The following is a 25691-nucleotide window of genomic DNA, read 5'->3' on the forward strand; positions in this document are numbered from 1 at the left end:
TCTTCTGTTATATCTTACATTTTACTCTTCTGGACTGTCTTTCAGCCTATGATTGCGAGTACTACAATCAAGGTATGTTTAACTGAGAATCTTCTACCAGATTTGTAAACCTTAGTCTTATTCCCTGCCATCTTATCATTCATTTCCTCTTTCGCTCTCTCACATCACAGAGCTAGGCGATGGCCCATTTTCCTTGGTGAGTGCAGTCTATAAAGACACCATGTTTGGAGTGAATCGTACCAGCAGCTCTGTTTTTCCCCTGGTAAGAGAAAGACCAGGGCAGTTGCCTGCCCCAGGTCTACTGTTCAACTTCATGATCACAGCAGGATTGCAGAAGGACAGAACATCACGTGAGCATCTGCATTATTATTATTATTATTATACATTGATATGTGTTTATTTTCTGCATAAATTACTTTGATTATGATTACGACTATTTGTAGGTGTTCCCATGGTGTCGCTGGAGTCTGCAGAGAGACCCAACTACTTCCTTGTTGTGTCAGGGCGCAGCCGTCTGCAGTTGGAGCAGTGGAGTCGAGGGGTGGAGTTCAGTCGTAGAGCAACCTTTATCCAGCACCAGGGGCTGATTCTCCCAGGTCACACTTCATTTGAGCTTGTGGCCCAGCCCGGAGTTTTTTTGACACTCACACGCACTGCTGCACGAGCCCAGAGATACGACACCTCACAGGGCTTCAAAGCCAGCAGCAGCTTCACACTGGAGGGTCAGAAACACACGCATATATACAGTGGCCCCAAAAACATATCAGAATGACCCAGTTCTTTTTTTTATAAAATGTTAGATAAACTAGTATTTAAACCATAAAATGCATTTAGGACAATTTAACGGGAAGGTTTCTATTAAAATAAATAAATAAATCACAAGGAGGGAGAAAGCATGAACACAGTGCTCTAAATGGCAAGCTGGACAGGTTCTGATTGTTAAACTTAGTGGACCATGCCCATTCCTAATGTGATGAGCTAAACTCCACCATTGGTTGCATTGCTAGAGGCATATGTTTGAACTGATGAGCAACTGACTTAATAAATTTGTTACATTTCAAAATCACCTTGAAACTTGTTGGTTGAACATCAATTAAAATGTGAAGAAAAATTCAAGCATCATTTGCTTGCACACAGGAACACTTTGAATATATATTGTTAAACATCCGTGAGAAGAGAAGCAGACACAGGAACACCAGCTGCAGATTGGTCTGCATGGCTCTGTGCAAAATCAAATCAGAAACAGGTGATAAAAAGCAGCAAGGACAACTCAGCTTAAATATTATCTTATGAATAGAAACCATTCATAAGCTAAAAATCAAGACAGCTGTACCTGAACTTGCCTGAGCCCGTAATGTGATGTAAATCCATATTTTCCGTATGAATTTAGCTCTTTTTACTTGTCCAAATAACTTTTTGGAGCCACTGTATACCTTTTATAGATGCATGCTGTACATACAAATGCTGACTAATAAGGTATGTTTCCTCTCTTCTTGCAGAGAGCACTTTTGTAATACCTTACCGTATGATGTGTGAGTGGCGCTACCAGTCCTGTGCAAGTCCTTGTGTCCCCACGTGCAGTGACCCAGATGCTACACGCTGCCAGTTTCTTCCTCCGTAAGAGGCTTGGCTAATTAAAAAGCAATAATAAAATCAGCATAATGTGTGCTCGACGCAAGTATTGAAGTAGTTTTGTATTTTACAGTGTAGAAGGTTGCTTTCCACGATGTCCAAAGAACATGGTCCTTGATGAAGTCACTAGAAGATGTGTCTACACAGAGGACTGTGAGTACAGCCATTTTTATTTTAAGTTGCTGTAAAAAAAAAAAAAGAAAAAAGATATGGTTTTCTCATATACCAAAAAATAAACTTAGTACAAAAAGCAAGGAGATTTATGTTTGGTAAGTTATTGCTTAGCTGTAACAGCACTTATAAAAAATCTTATATTTTGGAAAGCCTTTTTATTTCTCTTAATTGTAAGGAAAATACATTTGTGAATTGAGCAGCAGCATGGACCGTACTACAGCTGTCAGTTGGTGTCTACTGCAAGCATGCCATGTTTGACTGATCTGGATTGGTCCCATGCCATAAGACAACAACCAAGCTGCAGCATTACTTGGCTGTATATGGTTCTTCCACATGCTACTGAAAAAATGGTTAAATTGCCAATATGTCTTATTACTTCACACTTCAAACACCCAATAAAATAAACCACACCAAAGTTTTTGAACCGACATACTCAACACTGCTACTCAACTCAAAAATGCATTTTGTGGCACCATTTAAGTGGAAATAAACAAGCAATTCAACAGTGTAAGGTTTATTGCCAAGAAGCAGGATTATGACAAAGAAATAATCAATCAGACATAAATGTCCTTACTTTTGTGCCAAGTTTATACTTTTTCTTGGTTTGCTCTGTATATGACGATGGTTTTAATCATTTTCAATTGAAAATATTTGCCTGTTATAATAAACGTCTTCTCCAGGTGTGTCTCTTCCCCCAACTCCAACCCCGTTTGCATATGTGACGCGGTCTAACAGGACTACTACAGCACCACTGCCAATACCTACGACTACAACAACAACTTCTACTACCACCACCACCACTACCACCACAAGGCCGACAACAACCACCACCACTACTAGAGCCACCACTACCACCTCCACTACTATCAGGTCCACAACAACCACTGCCACTTCTACCACCACCACTCCTGCTACTACTCCCAGCACAACATTAGCCACTGAGCGTGTCACCACTCTGCTCACCCCAACTTCATCCACGTCTCCATCTGCTACTCCCACCACTATTGTTTCAACTACTCTCACTCCCACAACCCCGACAGAAAGCACCACTCTCAGGACAACTGAAACAACCCCCACTCAAACGCAAACTACTACGGTGACTACAACAGTTACCTCTGCAACGCCTTCCACTGTACCCACTGGAGCCACTACAGCCCCCTCCACTACTTCTCGTCCCTCCCATACCTCACCCTCAATTCCTACCTCCACCACCATTACCGCACCATCCACATCCCCGCCTCATCCAACATCCCCCACCTTACCACCCACTACAGTTGTTACAACTACCTCCACCTCAGCTACTTTTGAACCTGAAACCACTACCAAATCCACAACCACTCCTCAACCTCCTCCAGCAGATACGACTGTCGCCACAGAGGCCACCACTCCAACAGACACTCCAACAACTACAGCACCCCCTCCAACAACCATCGAGCCCACCACTGAGCCTGTAACTACAGAGATAGTCACAAGTCCTGCAACCATTCCTGTAACAGAGGAAACATCAACCACTCACCCTTTCCTTTTGCCCACTATTCCCTGTACAGTAAGTCTTTTGTTTTAGTTTATTATATATGCACAAATATAAACGTGCATGAAAATACCCATCCTTGTTAAACTTTAGAAATCATGGTAGCAATTTAAATGATTACTTAAATCATCATAGATTCCTTACATGATTATTTAGTATGAATAGGCTTTAAAATATAAGCAAAATGCTACGAAGAGTCCAGGTTGCTGTTGACATCTTTAATAGTTCTGTTGTAATCTTGTAGTAAAATAAGTGTCACAGTAAGCATCCACAATACTAGCTCTCTAAAACCAGTGAAATTCAGTCGTGTTTTTTTAAATTGATGCTGGTGCTACTGTTCATACCGTTATGTGTCAAAACAAATTATACCTACTATTAAAAATTAAGAAATGCTTTCTGACTCACAATGAGCCTTTCATTTCAGAAAGGCTTGATCGGTCCTCGTACCATAAAGGCAACATTTCTGCATTACCTGTGCGCCAGTCACATATCACACCTATTCTTGTGGCCTTTCACTGACTTCCAGTGAAACTCAGAATCAGCTTTAAAATTCTATTACTAGCATATAAAGCTTTACATGGAGAAGTCCCTGCTTATATAGCAGAGCTTCTGAAACCTTATCAGAGCTGCCGGCCTCTCTGATCCTCTAACCAGAGCCTCCTAACTGTCCCTCGCTCTGATTTTAAAACTGGAGGTGATCGTGCTTTTGAGGTTGTTGGGCCCAACCGTGGAACAGTCTTCCTTAGTCGGTCAGGTCGGCTCACTCCATTATTTCTTTTAAATGACTACTGAAAACTCATTTTCATCATTATTGCTATGCAGAATATCCATTCACTTCTGCCCTTTTCAGGGTCACAGGCCCAGTCTGTTGCTGGGCTAACACACAGGGACAGACAACCATTTGCACTCACATTCACACCTATGAGCAATTTTGATTGATCGATTAACCTAAGACATGGTAAGTGCATGTGTTTGGACTGTGGGAGGAAGCCAGAGCACCCAGGGAGAACATGCAAACTCCACACAGAAAGACCCTGGCCTGATGGTGGAATTGAACTCAGGACCTTCTTGCTGTGCAGCAACAGTGCTAACCACCGTGCCACAGTGCTGCCTGCTATGCAGAATAATGCATAGTTAATCTGCATACACATACTGTATTCTAAGCAATAATGGGTTGGGCTGAAAGAAAAAACAGATAAATCATTATGTAGAAATTAAATATGTGTGTTTGATGATGATAATGAAGTTTAAGCCAGCTCAGCTTTTAAAAACAGAACGTGTATATTTGCATCCACAGCCCCCATACTCCTATCGCATTGATGAGTGTGTTGAGCTGATCTGTTTTAATGGAGAGCTGCTGCTTCACAACTCTTCTCTTCACTGTCGCTACAACACCACCCAACCTCAGTGCAGTCTGCTGGGCATGCCTATCCTGGTTAACACAGACCCCTGCTGTCCGCAGTGGCAGTGCCCGTGTAAGTTTTTCTATATGCACTAAAATAACTTGGTATGAAATGGTATGAAAGTTTTCTTTTGCCTTGATAATCTGTTTGGCTTTCACAGGTCGCTGCACTGTAATGTCAGACCTGCGTGTGATCACATTTGATGGTAATAATGTAGCCTTGTACGACAATGGCTCCTACATCTTGGTTAACCTGCCCAGAGAGACTATTATTGGCACTGTGGAGAAATGTCCAACTAGTCAGGTATTATATAAAGTAAATGCAATTAAGTCTAATATACTAAAAAGCAGATGTTAATGGCTTACATTGACGTTTTTTCAGAGTGTGAATTCCATCAGACGAACTGTGAGTACAGCTTCAATTCTTCCGTGTTATTCCCTGCAGTTATACTTGCATCAAAGCTGTTGTATTATTATCTCATTATGACTACTCTTTAATGTTTCCTGCAGAGCCCTACAGGTGGAACATCTGGACTTTGTTTTAAGAAGCTGAACATTACTACCTCTTTCTACAGAATTATAATCAACCGACTCGATCGGAAGGTGATTATTTTTACCAGCTTTAATCCCAAGACATATTCAATTTAGCCTACATAAATAATATGCTTGCATTCTTTATATTGGTCTCTAGGTTACAGTAAATTACAGACCTGCTAGACTTCCGTTCTCACGTCAGTCCCTTTATGTGGAAGATACAGGAAGCATGTACCTTATCCACACACCTGGCGGGATCAGTATACAGTGGTATCATAGCACGGGCATTATGGTGCTACAGTATATTGCTCCTAATAATACATCTGTGCCCACTCGAGGCCTGTGTGGTGAGCAGTCATATACATGCACCCATACACACACATACCCACTGGCTTTGACTACATCAGCACCAACATCAGCCTCTTTTATCTAAGTGCCATCTTTAGGCCCTTTAAGGTTTAATGTCTAAACTGCAGCATCACTTTGACTTGAATCATTATGGGATATGACAATTTGAGATGTCGAGAACTATTTGGTTTAATTAGGCAGACACCATGTCACTTGACATTTTTATTGCTCATTTGCTGTACACACACACACATACATACACACACAAACCTGTCTGTCCACTATGCCAGGTTGCTGCGATGGGAACCCAGAAGATGACCTGAAACTGCCCAATGGCACAGTGGTGAGAGAGTTGGGAGACATGATGATCTTCCTACAGGCATGGAGAGTCCACACCACCGATGAGACCGAACACACACGCAGGGTCGGAGACAACTGCACCACTGGCGACTGCTCCACCTGTCTCTCTATGCTTTACCAAAGCGCTTTCACACCATGCCACGGCAAGGTAACCAGCAGTGCTTTCAAAACCTTGATTGTAGTGAATGTGCTAAGTTACTTTGTCATTTACCTTTTGCATTAAAAACGGTAGCAGGAGAGTAAATGGGGTTGCAGTGGCCCATGAAGCAGAGCAGGTCATCTACTAATTGGAAAGATGGTTGTTCGATTCCTGGTTGCTCAAGTCAGCATCCCAAAGTGTCTTTTGGCAAGATAGTGAACCTGAAGTTGCTTCTGATACGGTCACTGGAGTGTGAAAGCACTTAGACTTAGAAAAAGCTGCTTGTATGAATGGCTGAATGAGACTTCTTGTGCTTTGAATGAGGAGTAGAAAAGTGCTATGTAAGAACCAGTCCATTTGCTGATTTGCTGGTCAAAAGGAAAAGCTAAGGCAATTTTGAAAAAGCTTTGTTATTTCAAGTATTCATCATGCAAAAATACCAAATGTGAGGATATGCCAAGGTGTGTGCTGTGGCAGGCAAAAGGGAAGACACAAATGCAGGACTGGAACATGGAAACATAACTTAAAACGGCAGCTTTATTGCTGGGAAAAACACTCCATTAAATAAACTCATGAAAGCCAACCAAAACCCTGAACATGGAAACAAGGAACTGAAAAAACTAGGAAACCGGGAGCACTGAGACCGCACACAGCATTGTGAGGGTACGAGTACAACGCGACAACCAACAGAGGAAAACACAGGGCTTAAATACACCAGGGAGTAACGAGGGAATGGAAAACAGGAGGGAAGTAAAGCTGGAGCTAATGTGACATAGACAGACAACAGAAACAACGAAGAATACACTGACATAGGACATAGACTGTCAAAGTAAAACAGGAAGCACGAGCCAAAGACGCAGACTACACAGACGTGGAAACATGACAGACTCTGGAACAGAGGGAACATGAAGAACAGAGACAAAAGTAACAAGACATGGGACACAGGGAAGACATAAAGACAGATAACTAATACTAAACATACAACATACGGAGAACAGAATTAAACCTTCACCAAGAACACAGAGGAGGCACAGAAACAGAACAGAAACCCAAAACTAAGAACTATAAATACAATACAAACAGAAAACCACCATTCAAGGAGTATAAGTTAAACCAAAAACCCAAACACTGGGTCAACAGACCCAGTGCCGTGACACGATATGTGGTTTGTTGATTAAAAACCCACTCACCCTTTCATGCCCTGCTTGTGTTTTTTTCAGGTGCCTCCGGAGCAGTTCTGTGACATCATTTGGGCAGGTGACCTTCATTACAAGGACCACCAGTGTGACTTCTTGGCAGCCTACGTGGCGGTCTGCTACACACATCAAGTCTGCATCAACTGGAGACGACACAACTTCTGCCGTAAGGAGACACAGCATAAAAAATGACATACTCACTCAGATGAACTCATTCATGGTTTTTGTTTTCTCATGCATTGTAATCTTGCAGCACTCCGGTGTCCCCCTGGTAAGGAGTATCAGCCATGTGTGAGCACTTGCACCAGCCGCACTTGTCTAAACAGAGATTACTACGAGGAGACTACCTGTTCCTTCATCAGAGAAGAGTGTGTGTGCCGCAGTGGAACTATCCTGCACCGTGCTGATTCACCTTACTGTGTAACCGAGGACCGTTGTGGTGAGTTATTACTTGCCCTTGTGATGAACACTGCAATGTCTAAGATGCTGCGTAAGTTTGTTATTGTTTTTGTTTGGTTCTGCTGTATCCAGTGTGCACAGATAATGAGGGTAACCCCCGGGCCCCAGGCGAGGTGTGGAATGGCTCTGCTCGGAGCTGCTGTCTCTACAAGTGTATGGAAAATGGCTCTGTGGTGGCTGTGGAACCAGACTGCAGCGCCGTGCCTACTCCACTGTGTGAGAGAGAGGGAGAGTATGTTCTGGATGTGCTGGAAGAAGGAGCCTGCTGCCCAAAGAAGATCTGTGGTGAGTTGCAACTGTCCCCGTTTATCTTTTATCTTTGATTCATCTTTAGGTTTTACCTTTTTCTTTTTTACTAGTAACTAACTAGTACATGACCATGCTACAGTATTGTTTTGTCTGGTTGTACTGTTGGCTAGCAGATATACTTAATCACATTGAGAAAAGTAAAAAACTAGTTGTGGGAGATGTTTTATAAATGATAAAATGGGGCAATATTATCAGTTGCTACGTGGTTGCTAGGCGTATAATTAAGCTTTTTGTGGATATAAATGAGTTATTATTGTTGATAGGATAGCATGCTTTCATAATACTTTATGCACCTACAACAGTAGGTGCATAAAGTATTATGAAAGGCTAAAGCAGGTACCGGTAAATTTAGCCTAGAGGGTTGCCAGGCAACGAGATGGCATCATAGCATATCATGCATAATTCTCCTTTTGAACCTGTTATTGTTCTTAAATGGAAATTCAATGATGTGTTTAATAAGGTGTTAGAAGTGCAGAAATAAAATAAATAAATAAACAAATAAAAATGTATCATTTTTATATGACAACATCATAATATCTGATATAAAAAAAACAATCCAGAGGCCTAAAATCCACCTCTGAGCCAAATCTGGTTGCTCAACTTCATATGTTTTACGAGGACTTTGTGGACAAAGGAACAAACAAACACATAGACAGAGATTTTGCATATTATTATAGTGAGATACGACATTGATGATGTTTCACCAGATGTTTAGATAACTATCATATCTGACATCATATCTCACAGTACAATAATATTGAACGGGTTGCATTGTTGTACTTTGTCATGTTTCTCAGGTCTTTGTCTGAATTTCTTATGAACATTACTTGTCATGTTCTCATGTTGTTGTTAAGGATTGTCTTATTGCACTGGAGTCACACTGGGTTAAATATTTACACTTGGGTTTTAAGGGGTATTTATTATTTTCTTCTTTGTTTTATTTATGGGTTGTACGGAAGCCCCAAACGCAATTTCATTGTTCTCTGACAATGACAATAAATAAATGAATGAATGAATGAATGAGTTTAGCTTAATAAAAGTGTGTCCTCAAATAGTTCGCAAAGTATACCACCATAATTTACACCAATTTCAGAGACCAAAAATCATTTTCATCAGTATAAAGTAATACCCATTAAATGAGCAATCCTTCACTACTTGTTAGACTGCAACATGACCATCTGTGATAGTGAAGCTCCACCTTGTGATAATGGGAACAGGCTAGTGATCGGTTACAGCGCTCTTTCCTGCTGTCCAGAGTACCGCTGTGGTAAGAACAAACTTTCATCATTACATTTTATAAACTTTCTGTCAGATATAACATTTGGATTAAACAGTTTCATTCACTAAATGGTCTTCCTCAGAGTGTGACCCCATGGCGTGCCCTCCTGTGTCTACCCCAGAGTGCAGGGAAGATCAGTTTCTAGTTGAGGTCAGGGGGCAAAAGTCCTGCTGCTACTCTTACCTGTGTGGTGAGTTTAAATTGCTGTGTACAGGCCTGCCTAGTTTGAGGTCCCTTTAATTACAGCAGTAAATCTGTGAATGTTCTTGTTTGTTTTCTCTCTGAGCAGTGTGTGAGTCATGTATCGAGCCCATTCCAACTTGCTCGAACGGAGAAATTCTGGCTGTGGATCTGAACACCACCAGCAGCTGCTGTCCACAGTACCACTGTGGTAAACTACATGAGCAGGCTCATGTGTGTGTGTGTGTGTATGTTTTTGTCTGACTTTCAAGTAATATTCATATTTTGTTCCTTTTATTGCAGTCTGTGATGTCAATCTGTGCCCTGAATCATCTGTGAGCTGTGCACCTGGTCTCTCTCTTGTCCAAACTGCCATTCCCGGGCATTGCTGCCCCCAGCATCACTGTGGTACACAATCGACAACACACACATATTCATTCACATGCACACCCGCGTATGCACACTCATCCAAATAATTACTTGTCAATTCACTGCTGTGTTGATGACTGCAGTAAACTCAGAAGTTGCTAAGCCTGTCATGCCCTTTGCGTAAACCTCACACTACCTTCCTCTTCAACTTTTTTCTTTCACGTCCAGAATGCCAATGTGAGGACAGTTCTTTCCCCATCTGTCAGGTGGTAAGTCAGCAAAAAGCTGAATCAGAAGTCACTGTCTAATCGGGTTTTTCTGCAAGGAAGAGGAAAAAGTGAGCAAATTCAGTTAAGTCAGCAATCTGTTTTTCTCTCAGGGGGAGGTGCTGATGGAGGTTCCAGACAGCAACACCAACTGTGGCTGTCCTCAGCGTACATGCCGTATGTGTAACGTGACTGAAAGCACACAGACACCTGATAATAGTGTGACAACAGAGTCTCTGCAGAAATCCTTTCTGTTTAACACTACTTTATTTCCAAAATGCTCAGCAGCTTTAATAGTTACCTTTTTGCATGCGGCGTAATCTTTTCTTCTATGTTTGTGTGTGTGCAGAGAAGGCAGAGGTGTGTCTTTTCCAAGGGGTGACAGTGCTGGGCCCAGGCCAGTCTCTGGTTCAGTACTTTGAGGGAGAACTGTGCTACACTGTCCAGTGCCTGCATCATAAAGATCCAGACTCGGGTTATTATGCCATGGAAATCACCTCTGTCAACTGCTCCCAAAAATGTGGACCAGTATGTATCCAATGGAGCTTTAATCTCAGGTTTGACTGGTCACTTGATTGGTCAATATTCTCTTATCCAATCAATCGTTGATCAGGCAATTTCCTGTGTTAGTTTCATAAGGAGAAAAGCACTACATGAAAAGCCTGTAAGTATTGATTTGACAGTGGTAGTAACAGACTCTCTGTGAAAAATAGCCCCTTATTCTCTCAGCTGGGAACTCACTGAAACCAGAAGTTGATTGCTACCATAATTAACCTTTACATTTACTGAACTTTTACTAAGAGTCAGCTCCAAAGTAATTAATAGCATCTCATGTGTGGCCTAATAGAGTTAAAACAGATGGCAAAAGAAGTTATGTGAAAACTTTTCAGCAGTTTGCATATCACAGCTATATTTTATTTGAGTTAGGCTTTCCTTTCCCTCCCAATCTCCAATTTATAGTTTGGTTGAAGAGGAGATTACCAAGATTTTCATTTGACTACTGTCTCTGTATTCAGTGTATTTAAATGTGAGCAAAATCCTGAAGTTTTATCTCAACTGAGGCATTTGCGCCACATCTCATCCTGTTATATTCTTTTTTCTGTTGGTCCTCCTTTCCTTTAACCTTTCAGCATCAGGTGTATGTACCATCTACAGACCCTCAGGTGTGCTGTGGTTCCTGTAAAAATATCTCCTGTACTTTCACTAATGAAAACGGGACAACGGAGCTTTTCACTGTAAGAATGAACAGATCCACATCCAAGTGCAATTAAAGCAAATCTTTAACAGTGCTAATTCTGACTGTGTGTGCAGGCAGGGAGTTCCTGGGTGGAGAACTGCACACGTTACGACTGCATGGAAACTGCAGTGGGAGCGGTGATACTTGCCTCTGGGGTGGTTTGCCCACCTTTCAATGATACAGAATGTATTCAGGTTAGGACCGCTACTTATAATCTATATCTAAGTATGAGTTTAACGATGCCTAATTTTTTATCTAAAGTTGCTCAGTTTGATATTTTTTCTTATATATTAAACTTTTAGTATTTCTTTCCTATCTTCTTTGCAGAATGGCGGTGTTGTTCAGAGCTATGTGGATGGCTGTTGCAGGACATGTGAGTCTTTAAATTTATTCAGGGCTTCTGGTGTCGCTTTGAGCAGTCAATTAGAGGGGTGAGCGCCTTGTTGCTTGGCAGTGGATGGGCTTATTGGCTGACTGGTTGGGGGTGTGGCCTTTTGTAGACGGTGAACATAAAGCCTGTTGGCCTATGAGTACATTTCACAGTCCCTTGCTTTCCCTGGTGTCCCCAAAACCTTCTGTTGACATATTTAAGAGCTACCACAGCATAAACTGAAGAAATACTTGCTGAAAACCTCAAGTAATTAACTAACCAATACATTCAAAGGGATATACTACACTACACTCACAACCTCCTGAAACTGTACTTTAAGGGTGAACATAACTGAACTATCTTGATGTTTGGAAAAAGTTTGAGTTAAAGTATCTTCTGAGCTATGTGGATGAAATTTGTAATAAACATACAGTGGTGAGATTTCCTCTCTCTTTGGATTCAGCATTGCAGCCTTGCCCGCTTGCCTGCTTAAGCAGTTGTTCTTGCTGTTTGGCCAGTTGAGGTGTTCACAGTGAAGATGTGAGATGGTGCAGGGGTTAGCATTCGCCCTGCTGAGCTTTGTAGTACATCAAATGACTGCGTTCCTTGGCTGGCTGCCTGGAGTGACCCAAAAAAGATGCGACATCCATGTGCATGCAGGCCGCAATGATTCCATCCGCTGTGTGTTTGTGTGTGACATTAAACTGTGCTTTCTGAACAAAACATAACCTTGTGTTCTCCTGACGTTCTTTGAACCGGACGGCTGCGGTGCCAACGATGTTTCCAGGTTCTGGAGTGGGTGTTTTACCATTTACCGTTAATCCTGTAACGCCTACTGGTAGTACAAACTGTGACACAGGTACCACCATCTTGCACTATTCCGACTTCTTTGGCATCCTTGCTCTCAGTGACTCATTCCCTTGTGTTTTCAAATTCTGAATGTGTACGGTGTAAATGCGGTTTTTTATGTCTTTTTCAGTGTCTGTATGTCTTATCGTTTCATTTCCTCTCTCCACTTTTGGTCAGATCCTTAAAACACAATATAACCTGCAAAGCATTTTAGGTTATTTGTAACAGAAAGACCTTAATAAAATAAAAATTGCACTTCTTGTGAAATAATATAAGCTTCAGTAATGCACACACAAATGTTTAGAAGAAGCACTTCTGTTTTTTTTCATGAATTTCAGGCCCACACAGAATTCTTTGAAACTTTGATTGGTTTAAAAGTAAGGTTAAATTTAGGTCAGTAGCCATTCAGTGGAACTGTGCTGGGGGACCTGTATCCCACACCCCCACCCATCACCCAGCTGTCAATCAAAGTAAGCGCCTACTGCTCAGCAACAAAGAGCCAAAGTGAATAGGCATTTCAGTGTGTATGTGAAGTCTCTGTAGTGTAATGATTAAAGTGCATTTGAAAGTGAGCATATTATCATTACTGTGTGCCAAACACCAAACATCAGTTTGGTGTATATAGGCTTCTCTAAAAATATCTGGTGTGTTAAGGATCTATGATTACTCGGAGGATCCTATATTTCTTCCTGAGTGTTAGTCTGTGTGAAAATCTCTGCAGGTAAAGAGGACGGCAAGACATGTAAGCGGGTGGCCATCCGGACTACCATTAGAAAAGATGATTGCAGGAGCAATGCACCGGTGAGAGAGAAAAGAGACATTCACTTGTGAAAATGAGGAGTCTGTGAAAGCAGAATTTTAAACACATTTAGTAGTTGTGGTTGTGTTTTGTTTAGTAAATATATGTTTTTCATTTGGCAGGTTACAGTATATTCCTGCGACGGGAAATGTCCATCAGCCACCATATTCAACTTTAACATCAACAGTCACGCCAGATTCTGTAAATGCTGCCGTGAGAGTGGACTGCAGACCCGCTCCGTCGCACTCTACTGCTCTCGCAATGCCACAGTCGTGGAGTACAACTTCCAAGAGCCTCTGGACTGTTCGTGCCAGTGGAACTAAAAACGGCTGAATGAGAGCAAGACAAGTGAAGAGAACGTCTAAATAACAGGGTGGGGTAGGGGGATATCTGAATATTGTTTTACTAATGGACAAACATGAAAACCAGCCATGTCTTTTTTTTTGTTGTCGTTGTCTTAATACACTTTACAACACTGACTTTGAGTCATAGTTGTAACTAAAAGATATGAGAATAACCGATTTAAGAGGCAGATTGTTTTCCAGATAGTTTTCTCGCACTTTAGCCTTATTTTCTGTAAGTCCTGCAGTGCCAACCCATTCAGCTTCTAGTGCTTTCAGCTGATGGTACCCTAAGCTTTTGAGCCTACAGTATATGAACACGTTGTTGCGTTTTTAAATAGCAGTTGTGTTTAAACACTGTATATGAATTTTGGTTTGTCTTATAAGATTCATTTAGCCTTTATGCTTTGTTGTCTTAGAAAAGTTGAATTTCTTTCTCAAATGTTATTTTGTCTTCCTTTTAGTTTTTACAGTAGTTTAATAAAAGATTTAACAGTGCTGTTGTCTAAAACTGTGTCCTCATGACCTGCGATGTTTTTATACTCCCTCCACTTTCTCTTTCATTAAACCTTTATTACACACATACTCATTCTGGTTCAGCATTAATAGTGCTGACACATATTTATGTCTCACTTTTCAGAGGTTATTGCTGAGTGGGAGTCACCTCTTGACAACAGACGCCCTTAGTAAAGTCAGCTCTTTGCCTGTCAATCATTTCTCCCTTTCACATTCCTGTCATTCCACATGGGCCAGCGCTCCCACCACACCCCACCTCAGAGCCAAACCATTCTTACCACTGCAATGCTCGGAGCAATTTGCAGCACATGCTTATTTTAGAGGTTAAATAAAGTCGTGAAAACAGTCATGAACTGTCTGCTCTAACCGAGTGGTTGACCGTTACTCTAGAGGTGTGAAGCATGGCGGGCGGCTTTGCCCAGTGAGGACATCTCAATTGCTCATAAAATCCCACCACATCTTTTCCCCTCAGTATGCCCCACATGTCCATCTCTCTCTACTTATCCCCCTCCTCAGGAGCCCAGCACTGGAGTGGCCGTGTGCCCATGGTTGTCATGGTAAAGTGCTCTTATCCCGACAAGGAGGCAGAACAAATTGGGTTGAACTAATGCACACGCAATCTCTCTCTCCTCCTACAAACCCAGGAAGACTGCCTCCTTCTTCACTTGAGGCTTGCTTCTCGAGGGAACTTTGGCTTCGAGTGCGCGCTAAATTCAAAGTCTTGGCTCTGCGTAAATGTGAAGTAAAACTAAGAGACTCCCCCCAGGCATTAACACGTCGAGGCAGCTGTAACTGAACTAAGTAAAAGCTGAAAGGTTTCACGAAAAAAATGAAAAAGTTTCAACCCGTTCACTTTTCTTGTTCTTCAGTTTTACGTCAGCGACCAAAATAGTTTGGGACTTTCCACAACTGATGTTTACGCACAGCTGGCTTGGATTTTCTTTTTGTGCGACCAATGGCTGACGAGAGGAAGGATCTGTTGTGTCTGGGCGTGGAAGTGACTGCATGTACCCATGTGGATCAGTGACACTCCTGGAAGGTGTGCTAAATGAGATGGATTAAGATTCCCAATGGGTCAAACACAGCGCCTGTGGCTACTAGCAAGTTTATGTCAGGTAAGGTAACCCTGCACGTAGCAGTTATCTGTAAATAAGGTAAAACTGCATTCTGGGTCTTTTAGGCTCAGTTATTTTCCTGTATCAGTAAGATTTAAATATTACATAGCGATTTGGGGCACATTCAATTATTCAGCAGACATTTAATCCCTTTCTCTTTCCACAGGTGGTCTTGCTAACCTGTGAAAAACATTCAAACACTGTTGAGGTTGAAGTTCTTTTTCAGCCCTTTAGTCAAGATCCAGACAGCTACAGGGTCACCTGCAGACCTGCAAGTAACCATCTGGTAAGAACATTAGTAATGGTGAAAAAAAGCTGTGAAAGTCTTATTAAGTTTTGTTCGTTTTTATAAAGTTTACTCTGTTCTCACTTTCTGTCACATCTTTGCAGGTATATGTGAAGAGCTTCAATAACTCAGCATGCTCCCATCACTGCAGGATATTATTGAGAATGGTTGAGGATCAGAAGGGGTATAACATCACGCTGAGAGCCAGCAGGTGTGATGCGGTGCTCGAGACAAAGACCTTTCACTTCCGTGAGTGTCTGTGAAGTCTGAATCCAAACACCACATGTTGTATTTCTATCATGTTTAATAACGTTAACACCTCATCCCCTTTTTGTGTCTCAACAGTTCCAGTGTCCACGTCCTCCTTTAATGTATACAGCACAACCACCACCGCCCTTCTGACATGGAAACTTCACAGGCTGCAGACCCTGTCCTCCATAAGCCTGTACAACACACACACAGAAACTGTCGTGCACATCTTCAACATAAACTCTTCAGAAGTAAAATCCCAGTATACAATGAAAGGTTTGCAGCCGGGCACACGCTTCAAGGCCAAAGTCACAGTGACTACATACATCAAACAGTTTAATATGACCTTGAAGCAGAGACTCAGAATTCGTCTGGAAACAGGTATTGTGAACATTAGTAATCCTGTGATCGCATGACCACAGCTCAATTATTAACCTTTTAGTGACTGCAGTCAGGAATTTGTACTGTAAGCTGATTGTAATATGTTTCTGCAGCTCAGTGCCCACCTGGCTGGATTGCCATTGGGGGAAGCTGCTACATTGTGAGAAGAACAGGGTTGACCTGGAGTGATGCACTGCACAGATGTTCAGACCTTGCAGCAGGAAGTCATCTGGCTAACCTGAAGAGCCTGGAAGATCTGTTTTTTATATCTTCTTACCTCCTGTCCCAGAACAACTTGCTGCTGCTATGGACGGGACTTAATGACCAGCAGGTATGCACAAACATATTTTAAATCACTTTAATTCTAAAAAGCAGCATTTATAATGACTTTAATTTTTCATTTTTGTCATGAATAACTGAGCACTTAGTACTTTAGAGAGGATTTTCTAAAAACAAAACAACATTTTGATTAAATATATTGAAAAACATGCACTTAAATATCCTCCGGGGTTAGGTGGTTGTGGAACGTGTGCTGCATGACATTATATTTAAACTTTTTTTTCTGCATAAATACAATTTCTTTGCATAAAAGTTTTTCACACTTGAAATCAAACACAAACCTTGTGAGGAAAAAAACAGGTTTTGCATTTAGGTAATTATGAATATGTTTTTATGACAAAAAGCAAAATATGCCTAACAAGGGAGGTCCAAACTGTTCAAAAATATTCCTGGTAGGATTTTTCTAAAGTTTTGTTAAAATAATTTAGTTAGAAAAACTCTGCAAGCCATCGCTGAAGTGCTGGATATCGCAAGGGGAGGTTTTTCACAAAACGTTGTTCACTTTGACAATGCTTCACCGCAGCACGTAACCTTCAGAGGGAAAGTTTGTTTTTCATACTTAAATGGCATTCGACTCGTGATGTCTGCCTCTTTCTTGCCCTACAGGAAGAGGGCCGACCTCTCTGGTCTGATGGCTCATCATATAACCGAACAAACACTATGAAGACTCTGCTACCAGCCAACCAGACGGACTGCTTCGCTTTCCAGAGGAATGCCACGGGGCCGGGATTCTTTCTCACTTCATTCTTCTGTAACATCCCCTTACCCTTTATCTGCCAATATCAAAGTAAATAACTTGTGCACGAGCTGTTTATTAGCCAGCATATAATATTTAACAGTAGTTGTAATGTATAAGTCATATGCAATATATAATTTGGGAGTATCACCACATTTCGTTTGTGATATTGCACAGCACTTACAGATTCAAACCATGCAATTTGTGAGCACTTCTGCCACTTATTTATCTTTTCAGGGTGCTAAGATATTGCTTTTTTCCTTCTTTACAGCACGTTTAGTTCCTGCCTCATTCTCATTCGACCTGGTTCAGGTGACAGAGGACCTGGTAGAGCTTCGTTGGAGTGATCTCTCACTCTGTAACTCACCTGCTCTTTCATCATTTGAGGTATTCCTGCAGTACCAAGAGGAAGAATACGGAGAGTGGGATCCAAGTGAAGAAGAAAGGAAGCAAGAGGACCAAATGGGCACAAAGAACCAGAGCACGCCTAAAAAAATTGTAAGGGTCCCCATTTCGATCTCTTCTAGAGGCGTAACTTTAGCAGGTTTATCTCCAGGAAGCATCTACTCCTTCACCCTTCAAGCGTCTCACCCTCCTGGCTTCGCTTGGAGCTTGGGACAAACACAAATTGCATATACTAGTGAGTGTATTGATAACCACTTACACAATTCAAAGGACATTATATTAATAGAGGCTGACTTTTAATATTTACACTGCCTTTCTTACAGGACCTCACCCTGCTCAAAATATCACTGTTGGTCCCATTACAGCCAGTCACATTAGCGTTCATTGGATGCTGCCAGATGCGTCATTTGTGGCTGGTTGGACTTTTGTTGTACTATATGAAGACATGTCTTCGAAACAGGATGGTGTAGTTGGCATGGCAAACATCTCCAGGTCATCTGGGTTGAGGTCCTATACTGCAGTAATTGGAGGGCTGGAATCTCACAGGAAATACAGGATTGAAGTATACACAGTTACCGAGCATGGGATAGGGAGCTGTGGACAGGCAACTCTAACTGTAAAAACTGGTAAGCATGTAAATGTTAGATTCATGAACAATTTCTAAAAGCTTGTTGTCCAGTAAGTACTGTCTGGTGCTATGCTCTACCTATTTTTAAATTATATTCTAGTAATTATCTTGTACTTTTTAACAATCGCATGGCTTATTTGAAATCTCTGCAAATACTGACAAGATAAGGTAAATGCAAATGGAAACTTTACAGAAAATTGAAGTTATTCTACACATTAGTTGCTCATGTAAGCAACCTTTAAGTCTGTCCAGTGCACTTAAGCATTGCTGTGAAGTGGAAGACAGTATTGTGATGCCAGGGTGATTCATTTCACCAGAGTAAAAGGCGCAAAGTGTCACAAGTGCAGATGGCATGAACGCAGACTATTACCTTCTCAAAATATGCATCTTATTAAGCAGCTAAATCGCTTCACATCCAAGTGGGCTAGTTTCAGTTTGATTTTTACTGCCATTCCAACATTACTTGAGAGGTTATTAATTTTTTGCATGTGTTTACATCTACTCATCAGTATTCACTGATGATCCTGTTGGCAAATATGATTTCATAGATGTGTTTCTGACTGCTTTGCAATGCTCTCCTAAATAATATGGGCAGTATAGATTTTTTTTCAGTACAATATTAAATGAAATGGTTATGTGCAGGTATGCATAAGTAATCATGTAGCTTTTTAACCTCTGACTTTCAAATAATGCTGGTTTGTACTTCTTAGTGGTGAAGGCTCTCAGTGGTCTGGTAGTGATAAGCACTAGGAGCAGAAATCTGACTGTCTGTGGCACCCAACCACCCAGCGATCCTCCAGACGGTTACTTTATCACATCCCAACCTCTTGACAATCCTACTGCTCCTTTGTTGTGGCTAAACCACTCCAGCGCATATGGACACTTGATAAATGGATCCATGTGTTTTAATTTGGGCACATTTACTCCTGGTCAGACGTATGAAGTTGGAGTTGTTGCTCTGAAGGGAAATGACAGGAGCAAGAGGTCTAGCGTCATACACACCACAGGTAAGAGAAATAATAAAAGTGTCCAAATAGATGTATTGCAATTTTTTATTATCTAAGATACTCCACTATCTGTCTTTGACTCGTTTTGTTTGTCTTTGTGTATATAGCTCCTATGCCAGTGCAGGTAGCAGTGCCTGTCTCGGTGGGTACAAACTATGCACAACTGTACATCCAGCATCCACAACTGGGTGTGATGGATGGCGTAAAAGTGTGTGCGTGTCCTGGAGACTGGGATACTGTTTGCAAGGGTTTGGGCAACTATCTGTGTGACTGGTACTCCCTCACTGCTCAAGTTCATCTCATAAAACTCAGCAACCTCAGTCCGGGGTCACCGTACCAGCTCAGAGTGCACAGCACGAGCCGAGAGCAGTTGGGACCACCATACTACAGCCGCCTCTTTAGAACAAGTGAGTTACCTCTGTCACTACCAGCACATACAAATGCATGCACTCTTCAGAGTGCGCGTAACAGCTGCACTTAAACTGCTCCTAACTGAGAGGTGCCAACACAAACACAGAGATTTAAGGCCACTTTAATTAAGATAGCTTAGTGCAACCCTTGACTGCAGTGGAGCTGATCATATCATCCTATTTCACATAACTAAGATAGGCACATAGAGTCCAGATGGTAAGTAATTGGGTAGATATACATGTTTTGTTCTTCGAGCTCTATGCTTCAGCAAATTCAATTTGAATCAAATAATGGATAAGGCCACTAAAATGTCAAGTCACAGATTTAATTTGAGAAAGCTTATTCAAGTATAAAAAGAACTCAGTGAGCTACAGTGCATCTCTTTGATCAAAAGTTCCTGTTTTATTAGTGGGTTAAGTTGAAACTGCAGTATTAACAGATGATGACCAAAGTAGGTCAGGGCTGACTGAGAGAGCTGCCCCTCAGGCAGAGGTGGAGTAGTCTGTAAATATGATGAGGAAAGTGATTAAGCGAGCAATGAAGCTCAAACAAAGACAAAAGAAATTATGCTTTTTTTTTTAATGCATGTGCACAAAACTGGAGAAACACAAAGAAAAATGTGTTATGGATGATCTGAAAAACATTTTTCAGGCAATTGTAAATACATGTAAAAAAAACGCCCAAACACTCTATGTCTGTACAAAACATCACAAATGCTCTCAAATACCTTTGTCAAAGGTTAAGAGAAGACCTCATCATAAGACCCCCCCGAAACACAAGAAACTGCTGTCCAACCCAAATGACAGAAAAGCCACATTACACATCAGAAACGCAAGAAAACAAAATTAATGTATGACTGCCGATATTCTGAACACTATTTCTATTCATTTATTGTAACTGTCCTAATTCTTACAGATGGATTGTATGATGAGAGTCGTGCAAAAAAAGTCAAGCTACTACTTGCTGTGTATCCTCGCTCTGTAACAAATTGTTGAATGGCCCATGATAGAGGTTAGCCATCTAAGTATTCCTGAGGCGGTAGCAGATGTATTCCCCAATCTCTTTTCTTGTTTACTGTTTGTGGATGGTGGTTGCGTTACCGTAATCTGGAGAGGGCTTATTTTCTTTTGCGCTGCTCATTTGGCTTCACTTAAAAGCAGATTGTGCATCTTCATCATGTCATGGAGATAGCAGTAATTCAATTTCAAATGTAATCCATCCTAATCTTGGCACGACTTCACTGTTTCTCTCTCTTTTTTTTTTTTATTTTTAGTGATAACATTTAATGTTTTAAAAAGATGCATCACAGATCACAGAGGCCGTGCTCAGAACTGTATGATAGATACTGTATTTTGATCCCTTTGTTTGAAACTTCATATCAAACTATAACACAAATTTTCTGTGGAGTTTGGATTTTCTAAATGAATAAAATCTTTAAATCTGTTTCTAAAACATTGTTTGCATAAATTATTAGAACTTTTAATAATCGTTACACTTAATGGGATGTGATATATGCTTTGTAACTTTAGGTCTGGCTCCTCCTAGCAGAGTAAGGGAGGGTCAGGTGACAGATACATCCATTGAGCTGCTTTGGGATCCTGCACCAGGCCAGGATCACAGCTACGAGGTCATCTGTCTCAAATGTGAAAGCTCACAGAAGGTAAAAATACAACAACTAAAAAAGCTCCCAAAAATTCACCTGTTTAGGAAGCATATCAACAGAAGCCTTTATTTGATTTCCCCGACAACTTTTCAGTGTCTGGTTTGATAATTAAATCAGAAGTTTTCACACCCACTGAAATAAATTTCCTCAAGTGTTTCACTAATCAGAAGTAGCTTCAGGGGAGACTTATGGTAAACAATAATTGGCATGTTTTTAATGTATTCAGTATAAATATATACAATTATAATAAGGGTCTTGGTCAGCTTTGCTGGTTATCTGATTTGTGTGCTGCAGGTGCAGAAGGTGTTGAGTCAGAGTGCAGTATTTTCAGGTCTTACTCCAGGCTCGCTTTACCGATTCGAAGTACGGACAGAGAAGCAGTCCTTTACTGACAGTTCACCAGTTACGATTAATATCACTGCAGGTAAATACAGACACACAAGTACAAGCACGTCTCTGTCTCTCTTTCCTAATAACTATCACTTTCTGCTGTGCCAGCTTCCAGCCCAGTGGAGGTCTCTCTTGTCAATAAAACCACATCATCCATATGCATTAGTTGGAGTATGTTGAGGGGATTGGTGACTACACTCATCCTGTCGATCAAAAACAGAACAAGCACTCAGGAGCGGATCACATCTTATCAGGAGCCCAGGTCAGTCTCCGTTCTTCTCAGTCAGTACACAAATTACTGCGGGTTTATGAGCCTGGCGTTTCAATCATCAGATCGAAACTACTTAAAAACACAGAGTGCTAAAGCTGAGTGTGTGTACACAGATTATTCTGCTTCAAGTGCCTCGCTTCTGGAAGCCAGTACACAGTTGAAGTTATTACCATCAGTGGGGACAGAAGAAGTAAACCTGCTACTATGACCCTCTGTACTAGTAAGTGTTCAATCGAATAATGTTGATGAAGTACAAAATAGATGAGCGCAAATAAATTCAAATGTATTCAGAAATAGCACGTATTAGATAAAGAAGAGAAGCAAAATTACTTCTATCTGCATTTGTTAAGGTTCACTTCAAAGGTAGACCTGAATGCAGACAGAGTAAAATCAAGAGTGAACTTTATCTAAAAACTGATCATCAGAGTCTATAAAAACAGCAAAACACACAATAGACAGCCAAACAGAGCAGAAGGCCGGACTATATTTACACTGAAGACTAACAGGGCATCGCCGATGGAAGAGGAATGAAGCACAGGCAAGTAATCAAGACAGTCAGACTGGAAGTAAAACACAAAACAAGACACCATAGAAAACCAACTATCAAAGTAAAGCAGGAAACAATCCAAAAGAGATGGAGACAACAAGACTCAGACTAACATAAAGGCGTAAACACAGAAACTAAACCCACATAGCAAGCAGGCCCGGCCCAGATCTGGTATCAAGCCGGCACTGCTGGCGGACTTCTGGCATGATAAGACATATGTCATCCAGATATGGGCCAGGCCTGACATAGATGGCACTGTCTACGTGATGGCATGCCATATCTGGCTCGATTGTGGTTTGGTTTATGTGGCCCAGGCCCATAGAAAACAGGTCTGGCCCAGATCTGGCACCAAGCTGGCACTTCTGACTGTCTGGTTTCATGGCAGAGTGTATGTCAACCAGATGTAGGCCAGATCTGGAAATAATGGAACTATTTATGTTCCTATTTTAGTTAGAAGACCCAAATGCCATGTTGCAATACTATACTGCTATGGTAGCCAATGTTTCAAATACAGATTTGACAGGTTTGTGAGTGTACACTTTATCCAAAACCTAGTAACGGTTTAGTCATCTCTGCCAGTGGGTGGCTGTAGCTCAGGAGGTAGAGTGGGTCACCTACTGATCGGAAGGTTAGTGGTTCGATCCCTGGTTTCTCTAGTTTGCATGTCAAGAGTGTGAATGTGTATCAGTGTACTTAGAAAGCACTCAGTTAAGAAGAGTGTGTGTGATAGGGTGAATGTGGCATGTTGGATAGACCACTTTGAGTAATCTGGGAGACTAGAAAAGCATTATATAAGAATCAATCCGTTCACTGTCTGAACAGAGTTTCGTCTGTTAGTTTTGCATGTTCTGGCACATGTTGTTATTACATGCCTTGATTAAGGTATGCATTAGGCTGACATCTGGGGCCAGAGCTGAAACTCAATTTCAGTTAGTTAATTATCAGTTTAACAAAACGTTATCACAACAATCTAATTCATCATTAGAACAACCCTAAAGCAGAAGCAGGAAACATAAACTTAATAATGTCACAAAAACTCGAAATTACTAAAACAACCGCAAAATCAAAACTGAATACAACAGAAAACAGCAACTCAGAATAATCACAAAACCACACGACAATAACAGCATTTCTACAGCAAATTTGGGTAAAACTGTGTAAAAATTAAACATTTTGAAATCGCTGTGTTACAGCAACCAATGCATCAAAAATGATTTAGCTCATTAAAGTAAAATAAATTCATACAAAACAAAATATATTGGAAAGGTAAAAAAATATATACTAAGCAATGGAACAAGGAACTTAAACCAATAAAAATATCCAAAAAAGTACAGAAAATATATTTAATAATGTAATACTATAATCAGTTATGTTGCATATAGAATTAGGTCCATAATTTGCTGGACAAAGATACATTTTTTTTGTAGCTTTGTCTCTGTATACCATTAAAGTGGATTATAAATAAAGTCAAGATGTGATTGAAGTACAGACTCTGAGCTTTCATTCAAGAGGTTTAACAAAAGCACTGCATTAATTGTTTTGGAATTACAGACATTTTTATACATAGTCCCCATTTTTCAATCACCAGTCTGTAATAATTAACCATTATAATGCTTATTAGCTACAGTAAACATTAAAGTAATTGATACTTTTGGTAAATTTAGCCCATCTTTTGATTGCCTTGTGTTCAAATGCATGACTTTTACTTTTAAAAGACTGTTTTTATACTGCAGTATTGCTACTTGCACTAGAGTCTCAATACACCCTCCACCACTGGTGCTCGGTCGTATCCAGTGTCGCCCCCTGCTGGTTTAGAATGAACTGAACCAGTAAAGAACACAGAAAGTTTAACTTTTTAGGTGTGAGTATGTGGTGTCAAATGCTAACAAGCACCTTGTCTCAAGTTCCTGAGGTGCCACAGGAAGTGACTCTTTCAGAAAACGCAGTGACGTCTGTGTCTGTCACCTGGAGACCGCCACCAGGACAGGTGATGCAGTACAAGGTAAGACATGCACAGCAATGCGCAAGTCCAGAGGTAGAGGCAGTACGAGATGCCATGGTATATTGGTATACTGATTCATACCCCCAAAATATTGATTGATATGATTGATAGATAAAAGTACATCACCTGGGTCAGGTTCTACACTCACCCGTTGTTACTAAGCAACTGCTGTTGGCACGCCACGGATTTGGTTACTTCAGAGAAATATGACCTCCACAGAGCTACATCCAGGAAGAATGACCAAGCACATTGCCGACACACAACAAAAGTGCTCACTGAGTTATTATTTAAAGCAGAAAATATGAGCAATATTTAAAATGTTGAATAAAAATAGACAGAAATATAATCTGTTATATTAGTTGTTTTTTGTTTTTTTTCTCAGCTTCTTTTTGGCCTGCTGTCTGTAGACAGGAAGTCATGGACCGAGGTGCTTGTCCAAGGCACAAGTTGTGAGGTGAAGGATCTGATCCCCGGATCAGATTATGGGGTTAGCGTTCAGAGCGTACTGGGCTCAGACTCCAGTCATGCGGTCCACAAAAGGTTCAGCACACGTGAGTGACGCAAAAGCATCTAGAAACAGAGACGCACCGAAACAAGAGCACTTTCCAAAACAAGAGGCAAAAATTCTAAATTGTGTTTCAGGCCCAGCAGGAATACACCATCTCTATTTAGATCACCTGACCTCTTCTTCTGCGTCTGTGAGCTGGGACAGTACACATGGAGAGTTTGACTTCCACCGAGTGACTGTGACCAACACTTTAGTCACGTCCACACTCACCATACCCAAGGAGAAGCAGGTTGCTGTGGTTACAGGGTTGCTGGGTGGCTGCAGCTACAACGTGACTGTTGAAAGAGTGAAAGGAGTGACAGCAGGACGCTCTGCGTTTCTGACTGTAACTACAGGTAAATGATATCACAAATGATGCTGGTCAGCACCTCCACCCCGTTCTTATCACCAGCCTTGATCATGT

At 41.1% G+C, this 25691-nt stretch overlaps 2 protein-coding genes across 10 annotated transcripts in view; both read left to right on the forward strand.

Annotated features, from left to right (window-relative positions):
- The window catches only part of otogl (otogelin-like), a 29097-nt gene extending 14831 nt beyond the window's left edge, over window positions 1–14266 (forward strand). For 3 of the 4 annotated variants that reach the window (XM_082540436.1, XM_082540435.1, XM_082540434.1), the window contains 27 exons: window positions 46–72; window positions 171–350; window positions 444–722; window positions 1500–1617; window positions 1706–1785; window positions 2487–3352; window positions 4635–4812; window positions 4901–5043; window positions 5122–5145; window positions 5250–5342; window positions 5431–5620; window positions 5912–6129; window positions 7341–7482; window positions 7570–7755; window positions 7848–8060; window positions 9247–9351; window positions 9446–9553; window positions 9653–9754; window positions 9847–9951; window positions 10141–10181; window positions 10292–10355; window positions 10528–10706; window positions 11309–11413; window positions 11490–11609; window positions 11743–11788; window positions 13356–13435; window positions 13556–14266. In XM_082540436.1, the coding sequence (XP_082396562.1) occupies window positions 46–72; window positions 171–350; window positions 444–722; window positions 1500–1617; window positions 1706–1785; window positions 2487–3352; window positions 4635–4812; window positions 4901–5043; window positions 5122–5145; window positions 5250–5342; window positions 5431–5620; window positions 5912–6129; window positions 7341–7482; window positions 7570–7755; window positions 7848–8060; window positions 9247–9351; window positions 9446–9553; window positions 9653–9754; window positions 9847–9951; window positions 10141–10181; window positions 10292–10355; window positions 10528–10706; window positions 11309–11413; window positions 11490–11609; window positions 11743–11788; window positions 13356–13435; window positions 13556–13756 (4193 nt within the window). In that variant the 3' untranslated portion in view covers window positions 13757–14266. Of the gene's footprint in view, window positions 1–45; window positions 73–170; window positions 351–443; window positions 723–1499; window positions 1618–1705; window positions 1786–2486; window positions 3353–4634; window positions 4813–4900; window positions 5044–5121; window positions 5146–5249; window positions 5343–5430; window positions 5621–5911; window positions 6130–7340; window positions 7483–7569; window positions 7756–7847; window positions 8061–9246; window positions 9352–9445; window positions 9554–9652; window positions 9755–9846; window positions 9952–10140; window positions 10182–10291; window positions 10356–10527; window positions 10711–11308; window positions 11414–11489; window positions 11610–11742; window positions 11789–13355; window positions 13436–13555 lie in introns of those variants that run through there. The other variant, XR_014277783.1, reaches the window with a different exon arrangement.
- Window positions 14267–14832: 566 nt separating this feature from the next.
- Window positions 14833–25691, forward strand: part of ptprq (protein tyrosine phosphatase receptor type Q) — a 44215-nt gene continuing 33356 nt past the window's right edge. For 2 of the 6 annotated variants that reach the window (XM_082539850.1, XM_082539852.1), the window contains exons 1-17: window positions 14833–15405; window positions 15572–15691; window positions 15796–15940; window positions 16037–16321; window positions 16435–16652; window positions 17267–17447; window positions 17668–18036; window positions 18125–18427; window positions 19140–19436; window positions 19544–19843; window positions 21377–21507; window positions 21805–21934; window positions 22009–22162; window positions 22285–22391; window positions 24623–24720; window positions 25103–25271; window positions 25363–25623. In XM_082539850.1, the coding sequence (XP_082395976.1) occupies window positions 15361–15405; window positions 15572–15691; window positions 15796–15940; window positions 16037–16321; window positions 16435–16652; window positions 17267–17447; window positions 17668–18036; window positions 18125–18427; window positions 19140–19436; window positions 19544–19843; window positions 21377–21507; window positions 21805–21934; window positions 22009–22162; window positions 22285–22391; window positions 24623–24720; window positions 25103–25271; window positions 25363–25623 (3313 nt within the window). In that variant the 5' untranslated portion in view covers window positions 14833–15360. Of the gene's footprint in view, window positions 15406–15571; window positions 15692–15795; window positions 15941–16036; window positions 16322–16434; window positions 16653–17266; window positions 17448–17667; window positions 18037–18124; window positions 18428–19139; window positions 19437–19543; window positions 19844–20650; window positions 20859–21376; window positions 21508–21804; window positions 21935–22008; window positions 22163–22284; window positions 22392–24622; window positions 24721–25102; window positions 25272–25362; window positions 25624–25691 lie in introns of those variants that run through there. The other 4 variants (XM_082539854.1, XM_082539853.1, XM_082539851.1 and 1 more) reach the window with 3 other exon arrangements.

The sequence above is a fragment of the Aulonocara stuartgranti genome, assembly GCF_965226115.1.
Source record: "Aulonocara stuartgranti genome assembly, chromosome: 7".
Lineage (NCBI taxonomy): Eukaryota > Metazoa > Chordata > Actinopteri > Cichliformes > Cichlidae > Aulonocara > Aulonocara stuartgranti.